The 12,888-nt window shown below is 45.8% G+C and overlaps 1 protein-coding gene across 4 annotated transcripts in view; it reads left to right on the top strand.

Moving 5' to 3' along the window:
• The window catches only part of MSANTD3 (Myb/SANT DNA binding domain containing 3), a 34,820-nt gene extending 22,336 nt beyond the window's left edge, over window positions 1-12,484 (top strand). For all 4 annotated transcript variants that reach the window (XM_055123574.1, XM_055123572.1, XM_055123573.1 and 1 more), the window contains one exon: window positions 6,319-12,484. In XM_055123574.1, coding sequence (XP_054979549.1) covers window positions 6,319-6,728 — 410 coding nt within the window. In that variant the 3' untranslated portion in view covers window positions 6,729-12,484. The remainder of the gene's footprint in view (window positions 1-6,318) is intronic.
• The last annotated feature ends 404 nt before the right edge of the window (window positions 12,485-12,888 follow it).

Raw genomic sequence — 12,888 nt, 5'->3', positions numbered from 1 at the left:
ACTGTGCCTTCTCTGCCTCCTTTTTTTTTTTTTAATGTTAGTTAAAGAATTTATTATTTTTTGGTGGGGTGTTCACATCCGGTGGCACTCAGGGTTGACTCTTGATTTTGCACAAGGGGGTCACTTTTGGCAGTGCTGGGGTACCATACACAGTGATGGGGATCAAATCTGGGTCCGTGATGTTCAAGTCAAGTGCCTTAACCCTTACTATCTTTCTATCCTTAACCCCTACTATCTCTCCTGCCCTTATTACCTTTTTGTACTGATTCCCAATTCCATTCTCTTCTGCACCTTAATCATTCTGTATGCTTTTATATTCTTCCACACATCCTTGAATATGCACTGGTGTTTTGTATCCATTTCTTTTAAACTGACATAGATTAAAATGATATTTGGATCCTATCCTCTCCCTCCCCACCCTCACCTAGAATAATGTTTTTAATCCCAGGTGTAGTATTAAATCTCTTTTAGTTGATGGATAATTACCCATAATATGTTCCACCACATCTTATTTATCCACTTTTCTGATCAGTCCCCTTTCCTTTGTTCTGTTGAGAGAAGGGTTGGGGCTGGGGAGACAGCTCAAAGGGTCACAGTGCATTCCTGGCATGCATGGGGGTCATTTCAACCCCCAGTACCACATGGCCACCTACACACTGCCAGGTATACCACAGGGGAGGCCCACCCCCCAAAACCTGGGGCACTGTAGCACTATCGTCCCGTTGCTCATTGATTTGCTTGAATGGGCACCAGTAACGTCTCCATCGTGAGACTTGTTACTGTTTTTGGCTATCAAATACTCCACGAGTAGCTTGCCAGGCTCTGCCGTGTGGGTGGGATACTCTTGGTAGCTTACTGGGCTCCCCAAGAGGGATGAAGGAATCAAGCCCAGATCGGCTGCGTGCAAGGCAAACACCCTACCTGCTTTGTTATCACTCCAGTCCGACCAAAAAAACAAGAAATGAAAAGGTTTGGGGTTTGGCCTCTCCAGTCTTCCCTGCAACCTATGACTGCTGCAGTAGGCATTTCCTGTTTCCTGTTACCTTTGCTCTGATTCATACAGTCCAGGTGGGAGAACGGCCCTTGAGTGTGTTCTGGGTTCCAGAAAGCCTTTAGACCTTCCCATTTATCTCGCAGAAGATCAAATTGCTTTTGAATGTGAATGACTTTGTTTCCCTGGACAGAGATTACAGGGTGTGCTTTTGTGGCAGGTCACCATTCCCAGGGTCTTCTCTGACGAAGAGCAGAGTCTCCCCCCTCTGCACATTAGCTTCCATTCACTGGAGCCAACATTTGTGTGGAAGCCAGTTAAGTACTCCCCTTGGCTTCACTAGAATAAGCCCCAACTTTTTTCAGAATCTTCTTCAGAGGCCTGCCTTTTTATATTTTATTTTAATTGCGTGGGAGCATATATGTAAATTAAAATGATTAATTTCATTTTATTATTATTTTATTTTAAAAACTTTTTTGGTTTGTTTTGGAGCCATACCCGGCGGTGCTCAGGGGTAACTCCTGTCTCTGTACTCACAAATCACTCCCAGCAGTGCTCCGGGGACCATATGGGATCCCAGGGATCGAACCCAGGGCGGCTGCATGCGAAGCAAGTGCCTTACCCTTTGTACTGTTGTACTGTGTCCCTGGCCCCTAAAATGAGTAGTTTTATTATTTTGTTTTATTATTTTTTTTTCTTTTTGGGTCACACCTGGAGATGTGCAGGGGTTACTCCTGGCTCATGCACTCAGTAATTACTCCTGGTGGTGCTCTGGGCACCATATGGGATGCTGGGAATTGAACCTGGGTCGGCGTATGCAAGGCAAACGCCCTACCCACTGTGCTATCTCTCCAGTCCCCAAATTAGTAGTTTAAAAGTAGAGGCACCTCTCTGATCTCAGTCACGAACATATGGGCTTCATTTTCACAGCTCTACAGGGAAATCTGAAGATCTGTATTTGTAGTATATATCCATATTCTTTGCCACGCATGGTTTTGAGGTGTATGTGCTTTGGAGGCCGTATTTTTATTTGTTATTTTGTTTAGGAAGGGGCACGCCTGATGTATGCAGTGTTAAGTCCTGGCTCTATGCTCAGGGATCACTCCTGGCACTGCTCAGAGAGCCAAATGAAATACCCAGGGTTGAACCCCGGTTAGCTGCTTGCAAGGTGGGCTGTACCTTTTGGCCCCCAAAAACTGGATGGGGCATACCCAACTTTGTCTAGGATTGAGCCACTGATATCTCCAGCTCCAGAGGCTGAATTTTAAGATACGAAAGTCATTTGCTGAGTGTGAAGCAGTAGGAAGCTGGGTGTTTGAGGGATTGAGCTTGGAATTTGGAGTCAGGTAGATCCAGATTAGAATTCTGTCCCCCCCCCCCCCATTAGCCACATGACTTTGAATGTTGTATGTTGTCCTCCATAAAAAGACATGTCCCAGAGCTTGTTTGTGAGCATTAAAAATAAGAATGCTGGGACTGGAGTAATAGTACAGCAGGTAGGGCATTTGCCTTGCAGGCGACTGACCCAGGTTCAGTCCCTGTCATTCCTGAACCTGACAGGAGTGATTTCTGAGAGCAGAGCCAGTAGTGAGCTCTGAGCACAAAGGTGTAAGTCAAATGTGAGCCCAAAACAAAATAAAGCAACAGTAGATTTTTAAAAAAAATTACTATGGGTGAGATTGGAGCTACTATAGACGGGGCTGAAGCCGTAGCACAGTGGGTAGGGCATTTGCCTTGCACACAGCCGACCTGGGTTCAATTCCCAGCATCACATGTGGTCCCCTGAGCACCAGGAGTAATTCCTGAGTGCATGATCCAAGAGTAACCCCTGTGCCTTGTCGGGTATGACCCAAACAGAAAAAAAAAAATTACTAGGGGCCAGAGCGATGGTAGAGTTTTGCCTTGTACACTGCTCACCCAGGTTTGATCCCTCACATCCCGTATGATCCCTGAAGCCCGCCAGGATTGATCTCTGAGTGCAGAGCTGGGGGTAAGCCCTGAGCACAAAGGTGAGTGGTCCAAAAACAAAACAAAACAAATGCTGGGACTAGAGCATTTGCTCAAAGAACTGAGCACATGCTTTGCATACTGGAAACCTGGGTATGACCCCTGAGACTGCTTGGGCCCCAGAACACTTCCAGGTGTAACCCTGAACAAATGAATGAAAAGATAATTCTGTCCGACCTAGTGCCTGATGAGGTTCTTAGAAAATAGCTGCTACTGTCCTGTCACCAGTGGCAGCAGGCTCCTAAGGCCCTGAATGGAGTTTTTTTTTTTTTTTTTTTTTACAAAAAAGAAGCAACACTTAGAAGTTGTGGGAAATGGGCCTTATTTTAAGGGCACAGACTGAGGATTGTAAAGGACTGTCTTTTGGAATGAAATCAGCAGTCAAAGGCACAAATAATGTCGACTGTGTCCAGTCTTCAAAGAAGAGCCTTTCAAATCTCAGGCTAGAGGGGAAGAGGATGAGCAAATTCTCTTGGTGGGAGATAGTCCCGTCTGTTCTCAGGGGTAAGCCTTTCTCTTTCCTCCCCCGGTTGCCTCATTTTCCTTTTCGGATCACTGTCTTTTCTGCAGAGTTGTGCTGCTTGCCAGTTCACACCCTTCCACACCCGCCCGTCCCCTCCCCGTTTCTGATGTGCCCGGCCATGTCCCAGGCCCTGTGCAGGGTTCTCTGTGAGGATGGGCAGGAGGCAGCCTCTGTTTGAGAGGGCTCAGACCGTATAACCGGGTCATTTAGCTGCCCTGTCCACTAGTGCCAGGGGGAGGCCCAGGAGGCAGGGAGAGCGTCAAGTGATGGTATTTGAGCCCAGTGACACTGCCCTTGGCATTGGGAGATATGTGTGTGTATTGTGGGGGTGGGAGGGTGGGGAGGTGAGGGGGTGAGGGTGGATTTCTAGGGAAATGTTTTTATTATCTTTCGATGGCACAGAAATACTCTTTTTAGCCTTTTTTTTTCCAAAGTAAGATTTTCACTTTTTCTTTATCCCTGATTAGGGACTAGTTATGGTTGCTTCTTAGTCCCTTGGAGTGAAATCATCTAAATAGTAGCTATTTTCCTTTCATTAACTGGGTATAAATGAGTTAGGTTTCCCCCAGTAGCTATTAACATTCCCAGCATCCCATCTTCCGGAATAAGGGAGTGGACATAATAATGTAATCAACTCTTAATAAATTGGCGTTATTTTTCTCGGAGGAGACAGCTCTTGTGATTGGAAAGGTAAGCTTCTCAAGGATGCCTCAGAATCACAGCTAGAAGCTTCTGTGAGTTAGTCGAGTTAGTGGCTTTCCTTATCGAAGCTCCTTAATTGATACTAAAGTCACTGCCTTGTGAAAATACTAGTGCTGGGGCTAGAGCAATGGTTCTGGAAGTAAGGAGCTTGCCTTGCATGTGTTGACTAGGGTTCAATTTCCAGGACCACATAAGGCCCCCCAGCCCTGCAGGAGTGATCCCTGAGCACAGAGCCAGGGGTAAGACTGAGCACAGCTGAGTGTTGCCCAAAAAAGCAAAACAAACAAACAAAAATAAAATGCGAGTGCTGTTGGGGCACCACGAACAGTGATATTCTTTTGTGTCTGTAAGCTCTTCTCCCCTTGTATTTAAGGCTTTAGGCAGTAACTAGGTGCTAGGTTATCCACTGTGTAACAAGCAAATTGATTCCCAACAATAAAACAACGGGGCCTGGTCCTTAAGTAATTACTCCTATGTGTTCAGAACTGTAACAGAGGAGTACATCTAGAGGGAAGAGAGCTGAAATTTTGCAGAACAAATGGTGTTGATTCTTAATGAAGTGGGATTTTCGGAAGAGATAGAAAATGAAGGGGCGGGAGAGGGAGGGAGGGGGAGAGAGAGACAGAGACAGAGACAGACAGAGACAGAGAAAGAGAATATGAATTTGAATGGTGGGTAGTTAGGGGTGGGGAAGACAAATGGTATGCCCAAATTCATTCTGAAAGACCAGTGAGAGGGAAAAGATCTTTAAAGAATGTAAATAGTTGGTGATAATATAGGAAGGCTGGGGCTGGAGCGATAGCACAGCGGGGAGGGCGTTTGCCTTCACGTGGCCGACCTGGGTTTGATTCCCAGCATCCCATATGGTCCCCTGAGCACCGCCAGGAGTAGTTTCTGAGTGCAGAGCCAGGAGTAACCCCTGTGCATCGCCGGGTGTGACCCCCCCAAAAAAAAGCAAAAAAAATATGTATATAAGAAGGCTCATGGGGGTATTGTGAAGAGTAAGACAAGAAAACTAAAGGAAGATTAGAACCATAAACTGGTTAGACCAGATTATGAGGATTGCTTAAGACGGTAAGCCCAGGGAAATATTAAAAGGTAAGAAGTGGCGGGGCTGGAGCGATAGCAGAGTGGGTAGGGCGTTTGCCTTGCACTCGGCCAACCCGGGTTTGATTCCCAGCATCCCATATGGTTCCTGGAGCACCGGCAGGAGTAATTCCTGAGTACATGAGCCAGGAGTAACCCCTGTGCATCGCCGAGTGTGACCCAAAAAGGGAAAAAAAAAAAAGGTAAGAAGTGGCACTAGGAAGTCGTGTCCTTAAAGGAGACTTGAGAGGGAGGAGGGGGAGACTGTGACAACTAGCGGGAGCATGATGATTTAGAAGTTACTGGAGGAAAGAAATATCGGGAAGGGTTGCTTGTGGGAGTAAGTAAGAAGGACATTGAGAAGTGTCTTTGGTATCTAAATGTGGACCCACCAGAAGGTAGTGCTACAGGTGGCAGAAGATACAGGAGACTGGAGAGAAGTGGTGAGCAGAGGAAGTGAGGCCAGGGCGTCCCTCAAGGAAGAGCATTTCCAAGATGTAGAGCATTTCCAACATGGCTGTTCAGGGTGTGCAGTGAGACCTGTGACCACGTAACAAAGCAATGGTTGGGTTCCTGGTGGAGCTGGAAGAGAATATGTTTGTGGCTGAACGAGAAACAGAGAGGGAGCCTGAATGGTGGAGAGCTTCGTTTGAAAATCCACAGGTGCTTTGTGCCCCCACCTTCTGCTTTTTCAGATTGGCAGCCACCTTAGAGCTTATGTCAGTGTCACAAGCCTTCAGCTCCTGATCAGGGTGGTCTCTGACCACAGTGCCCCTTCTTCCCAGTCCTGGACGTGACAAAGCCCTCTATCGTTCCTTCTTGCGGGAGAGTGACTTGGGACCGGGGCTCCAACAGTCAGGTGCGGCGAGGATACCTGTGAGCATGCAGGCCAAGCTGGCGTGGTGCCCTATCCTTCCTGTAAGCGGGGGACCCTGTCACGTGAAATAGGATTGATTTACTCTCTGCCTACAAAATCTTTGAACCTGTGTTTTCTGCTACTGTTTTTCAGAATCATTTGCTGTTTCAAATAGAGAACTGTGCGATGATGAGAAAGAGTTCATACATTTTCCAGTATCTGAGGGGACCTCTCAACCCGAACCCTCATGTTCAGCTGTCAGAATAACAGCCAATAAAAACTACAGGAGCAGAGCTTCTCAGGAAGGTGCTTTAAAAAAGATGCATGAGGAAGAACATCATCAACAAATGTCCATCTTACAACTGCAGCTGATACAAATGAATGAGGTGCATGTGGCCAAACTCCAGCAGATAGAGCGAGAGTGTGAGATGGCAGAGGAGGAACACAGGATAAAAATGGAAGTTCTCAATAAAAAGAAGATGTATTGGGAAAGAAAACTGCAAACTTTTACCAAGGAATGGCCTGTTTCCTCATTTAACCGGCCCTTTCCCAATTCACCCTAAGACTTTCGGGGATGGGGGGGCGGCCCTTGTAATTAATCTGTGTTGGCAAAGAAAGCCTGGAACATGAACTTGCGGTCAGTAACCTGTAACTGGAGCTACAACTAGGAAAATTAGAGCGGTAGTAGTCACTTATTTAAGAATACATTCAGGTAAACAGCTACATCTATGTACCCTTTACGTGGCAAAGAAGCTGTTAGAGTCTCCTGAAAAGTCTCACTGAGCACTATAATTCTGAATGAAATGTCTGTTAATTAGAATTCATACAGGAACCATGTGTGAGTGTTATTGATTTTTATTTTATTTTATTTTTTTATCAAATGCAAGTGTGGCTAAAGGAGTGTGGCTGATCTTTTTATTCTTATTTTAAACCAGCCAGCCGGACCTTTCTCTCCCCATGAGCGCCCTCCCGTTGAACATAGCTATCCTGAGAAGCCACCGGGTTCCCAGGCCAAACTGTTGCTCAGAACTTGTTTGTTCCAGGTCATGGGATTACCTCTGTGGGAACCACAGTATTTTTTCCACTTTTTCTGTGCATTCTGTTGTTCCTGTTTTCCTCTGAGTGAGAAGTTTCTGTTGGTCAGCAGCCCAGGACTTGGAAATAGAGGCTCATAACGGCCTCTGCAGGCCTTTTTCTAAGGAGGAGTTCCAAATAACGTCTCCACTAGTGGGATCTTTGTTGGAATGTAAGAATCCATGTCACTAGCTGGAGGGAGAAATGTTCATTTAGAGTTCTACATTCTGTCACTTTTTGTTGTACTAAAACAAACTACTTGGAATTTGATAGTCACAACTGTAGATGTTTCTCAAAGGTGCTCGGTCCACCCCTGCGCTCCAGGTCTGGCCTTCTCGCTGGACTTTCCTCCCAATTTTGTACAACCAAGTCAGTAGTTTTCCCTCTTTAATCTTGAGTCCCCTAAGGAAAGGCTCTTCCCTCCCCATGCTCATGGTGCTAGCTCATAGTAATGCTATGTATTTTGCGTTACATAGTTAGTATTGGGCATTTAAAGGATGCATTGCCAGGGCTGGAAAGAAAGTACAGTGGGTAAGGCACTTGCCCTACATGCAGCGGACCCAGAATTATTCCCAACACCATTTATGGTTTCATGTAGTCCCCAAAATCATGCCAGGAGTGATCCCTGAGCTCAGAGCGAGGGTCCTGAGCACAGCTGTTTGTGACCCCTTCTCCCAAATAAATGGACTGCATTGCTAACAGATTAGTAGTAGATAAATATTTGAGCTGTGACATTCTCCTGTAGCCCACGATTAAGAACAGCCCTGGGAGCTGGGCATAGCAGAGGCTGAAGAAGTAATGTCACACTGAAGTGCCAAGGCAGGCTAAAAATTCCTGGGAATGAAATTTCCAGGCCAGGTACTAAAAAAGGCAGATTCTATAGAAAAGATTTAGGATTAGGCACCAAGGCCTGAATTCTGAGTTTGTTTTTTTTTCTCAAGATACCGTTTGACCATGGGAACTCCTTTTTCTCCTTGACTATCATGTTGTTTGCCCACAAAATAAGAAAATTGGTCTAGAAAATGTTCAGATTCTATTACCACTTCTTGCTTATGATGTGATGTTCATGGTCTTGCAGGGGTACTTTGAAGTCCTGATTGCCCAATGGCATGGGCCAATATGGAGCAGTTTAGCACATCAGAGAAGCCTTTTCCTTCCTAATATTAAAATTTGGGTCCTGTGGACTGTAACTCCAGGAAGGCATACCTAAGCTCATTGTTTATGTGCTGTATAAAACTATAAACTGAATATCAAATTATTTTATACCTGGATGACATTTTCAGAGGAGTTGGCTATTTGAAGCAATCCTGTGAAGGTTAGTCTTTAAAAGGAAGGATCCTTTACTAAGGACTTACTTTCTTAATCTGGACCCTTTAGAGAAGAAGTTCCAAGCTTAAATGGTTTATGGGGAGCAGAATTTGACACTCCTACCTCGTCTGGATTAAGGCAGAACAATGACCCTCAACACAGATGTGAACTGAGATAGTTTGCCTTTGCTTCTCTTTGATCTATTGAAAATCTCACCAATATATGCAGTCTCGAGTGGGGCCTGAGATTTTTCTATTCCTTAAAAGTGCCATGGTCAGAATAGTTCTTATTTGGTCCCAGCACTTCTGTGTAGCTAACACGGTTTTAGAAGAGCCTGTGAAGTTTTACTTAACATTTTCAAAAAAATTAGGGAGGGGAAAGGTACATGTTTGTGTATAACGGAGTGCCTGCTATTATTCTTCCTTAAACAATTTACCACTTAAGCAAACAAACAGCAATGTAGAACAACACTCGCACAAAAATGTTCATACATATAATGGTACTATAAAAAGCATTGAACTAATTCCTAACTGAGCAAATAAAGGATAATTAAACCAGCAGCCTAAAGCATCTTGCCCTACTGTTAATGGTATTTATGAGTTTATAGCAGTAGTTTTCAGCATTGGCTATGCATTAGAAACAGTATTTTGTAAATAATCACGCCCGCTGTGTCCAATTCACAGAGGGTTCTGATTTTCTTGCCCTCAGTTGGGATTCTCTTTTTCAGCGCTCTAGGGATTTATGATGTTTAATTTGTATTGAGTATTGCTGATGGGAGTTCAGAAACGGGTTGCATTTGATCCTAACCCTGCAAGGTCGGGCAGGTGTGAGGAAAAGAAAAACTTGGAATCAGACTGGGAGCTGGTGAATGACAGAGCAGTACCTGAGTCCCAGGTCTGTTGACTCCAGGACACATAGTTCCACATATCTGCCCTCGTCCCATCCTTGAAATGATCTCATAGGTCTGTTTTATCCTGACAGCCACGTCACTTCTCCAGGGCACTTAAAGTGAGGGTCTCTGTTCATAAACAGGGCATCCCAATTTAACTTTTGCAACTATTTCTTATCCAGGTTTGCACTATTTCTTGATAGATATTGTAGGGAATAAAAAACAACAGACACAGTTCACCATCTTTCAATCTGCCAAACCATGGCCACAGCCCAGTAGGAGGGGTAGGGTTCTATACACCTGTCAATCCTAGACAAGTATATGTTTTCAAGTGCATTTGGAACTCAGATCAGAGAACTTGGAGGACAAGGAAGGCTCCCCAGGAGAAGTGGCATTTGAGTAAAGGCTTGGAGATGGAGATTCAGAAAGGGGGAAGAATGTAAGCATATGCGAGGACCTATTAAGATTCAGGATGCCAGGGATGTGGCTCAAGCAATGAAGCACAGGATCCAGAGTGGGGGGGGGGGGGCTTTGATTCCTGGCACCACTGGGTATAGTCCTGATAGTTCCCAAGCAGTTCCAGGAGCGCCACCCAAGGAGAACAAGGTGATGAGAGGCAGGCAATAAAATTGGGAGGCAGGGATACCAAAGTCGACAGGAAAAGGATCTGAATTGTGTGTGGTCCCGGAAGAAGACTTGAAGATGAAACCAAGTTCAGAGAAGATGGGAGGCTGGGAATGAAGGTGGGAGGGTTGGGGTCTGGTTAGAGTGATATAACAGGATCATGAGTTGTCGGGGAGGGAATGGCTGGGCCCTATTCCCGTGAAGTTAGGGTTGGCAGCTGATTGCTTCTGTTGAAGGGGAGCAATAAGGCTTTAGAGAGCTGCAAGGATTCTGTCGCCAGTTGAGAAAAAAAAAGGAGGAACCCATGCCTTTCTGACTGGCTGCTCTTGGGAGAGGACTTCACACCAGCATGTGTGACTCCCCCGAGAGCCTCGGACACCAGCTCTCCAGTCTGTGTCCTTCTGCCTCGCGAGCTGCCTGTGCTGCCTTTTCCCCTGTTCATCTGGTGCTCGGTTGCAGGGAGGCCCAAACTGATTTGACCCACCACCCACCCCTTTTCAGAAATAAGTAAAATCACTCTGCACCTCCTTGTTTGTTTTTTTCTCCCTTGCTTGCTTTTTAGCCACACGTGGCGATGTTCAGGGGTTACTCCTGGTGGCTCTGTACTCAGGAGTCACTCCTGGCAATGCTCAGGAGGCCATATGAGATGCTGAAGACTGAATCCAGGTGGGCCACATGCAAAGCAAGCACCTTACCCGCTGTACTATCATTCCAACCCCACTCACCTCCTGGAAATCTGGAAATCCTCCTTTAAGCGAACAAACACAAAGTGCCCCTCAGTTGTGCCCCAGACTACTCCCGCATCTGTCCAGCAATATTTAGGACTGTCATGCTGGGTCCTTGTCATTCAACTGTGCTGTCTCTGTCACCATTTTCTCCATCATAGCTAGAGGTACATCAGTCACTGTCTCTTACAACTTCACACTGGAAAGAACAGGAAAAGTTACATACACTGAGCTTCAGTTTTCTTTTCTTTTTAAGCAATTAAAAAAGACCACAACTATTTCTGGTCCCACAACTTTCAGGGTTGTTCTTTTTGTTTGTTTCTGGTCTATGTTGTACAAAGGAGCAATGACTACTGAGAGGGCCTGATAATTCTTGCGCATGCCCTTTCACAAAACTCAAGAGGAGGGGCTGGAGCGATAGCACAGCGGGTAGGGCATTTGCCTTGCACGCATTCTCCCAGGTTTCATTCCCAGCATCCCATATGGTCCCCTGAGCACCTCCAGGAGTAATTCCTGAGTGCAAATCCAGGAGTAAACCCCTGTGCATCGCTGGGTGTGACCCAAAAAGCCAAAAAAGAAAAACCTCAGAGGAATCACTACCCTATAATGGGCATTAAAAAAAAAATCAGAGAATAGTGTTAGAATTTTGCAGGGAAAATCTTAAAATGCATTCTGTATCTTCCAACAGAAAGGGAGTGGGGAAGAGAGAGGGGAGAGAGAGAGTGAGAGAGAGAGAGAGGGAACATGTGGGAGCTGGCATTTGGACTTTTGGAGTGTTGGGTCTCTGTAGTGTTGGGTCAGTTACCCAGTACTTGGTCTGGAGGAGTTGGGGGAGGAGGGAAGGAATGGGGTCTGTCTGTCTCCGGGAATGTCAGAAGCTGGGAGTTGGCTCAGCAATATATTGCCAAGAATCACCATTTTTAGTCTCATTGCCGAATGTCTGACCCTGTGGAGTGACACTTCAGTGACAACATTCCTTTCTTCTTCTTCTTGTTCTTCTTCTTCTTGTTCTTCTTCTTCTTCTTTTTTTTTTTTGCTTTGGACACCACCTAGCAATGCTCAGGGGTTACTCCTGTCTGCACTAAGGAATGACGCCTGGTGGGCTAAAGGATATGGGATGCTGGGGATCAAACCCTGGTCAGCTGCGTGCGAGACAAGTGCCCTACCCTCTGTACTATCTTTCTGGGCCCCTGCGACATTCCTTTCTCAAAACCCACTTCTCCGAGATTGCTCCTTTTGATTTTTGTATTTTCGTTTCCATCCTCCTTTCCTGCCCGTCTCCCCAAGTTCTTCCACACCCACATTAGCTTCCGCTTGTCCCCGTTTTGAGATTGAGGTCATGAACACATAGGGGAGCAAGACTTGCCAAAGGACAATTCATTCACCCTCTGGACTCCTAAGGTGAGGTGTAGCCTTACACTTGCTAGACTCCCCACCACTAGCTTCACCTGCGGCGTGCTGGTGGCCTTCGTGGGGGTGGGACTCAGAAGGCATGTCACAAGAGGGGGTTGCCAGTGACCCGTCAAGGCAGCAAATTCTTTCCCTGATTGTGCCATATATTATGCCCTTCCACAAATTTACTATCTGCCTCAGTTTCTCCATTCTGTGAAAGTGGTGTAATACTTATCTACCTCCCTTGAATGTTGTGAAAATTAGTCAATGTTAGTAAAGCACTTTTGAAATAAAGAGTGATGTGAAACATTTTACCATTACTGTTGTCATTGTAATCTGGATAGTACTGTCTGTCACTGTCATCCCGGTGTTCATCGATTTGCTCGAGTGGGCACCAGTAACGTCTCCATTGTGAGACTTGTTACTGTCTTTGGCATATTGAATACACCACGGGTAGCTTGCCAGGCTCTGCTGTGTGGGTGGGATACTCTTGGTAGCTTGCCAGGCTCTTCGAGAGGGATGGAGGAATTGAACCTGGGTCAGCCGTGTGCAAGACAAACGCCCTACCCGCTATGCTATTGCTCCAGTCCTGTAATCTGGATGTCCTCCATTAAAGAGGCTGCCTTGTAGTGGGAGGACCCTAGGTCCCATGGTTTGGGGACATCAGACAGAAAAAGTTTTCTTAGCAGATAAAAGAAATATGATTCCCAC

This window comes from Sorex araneus, chromosome 1, assembly GCF_027595985.1.
Source record: "Sorex araneus isolate mSorAra2 chromosome 1, mSorAra2.pri, whole genome shotgun sequence".
Taxonomy (NCBI): domain Eukaryota; kingdom Metazoa; phylum Chordata; class Mammalia; order Eulipotyphla; family Soricidae; genus Sorex; species Sorex araneus.
The sequence above is the reverse complement of the archived record's forward strand: the minus strand, read 5'-3'. Positions and strand labels throughout refer to the sequence as shown.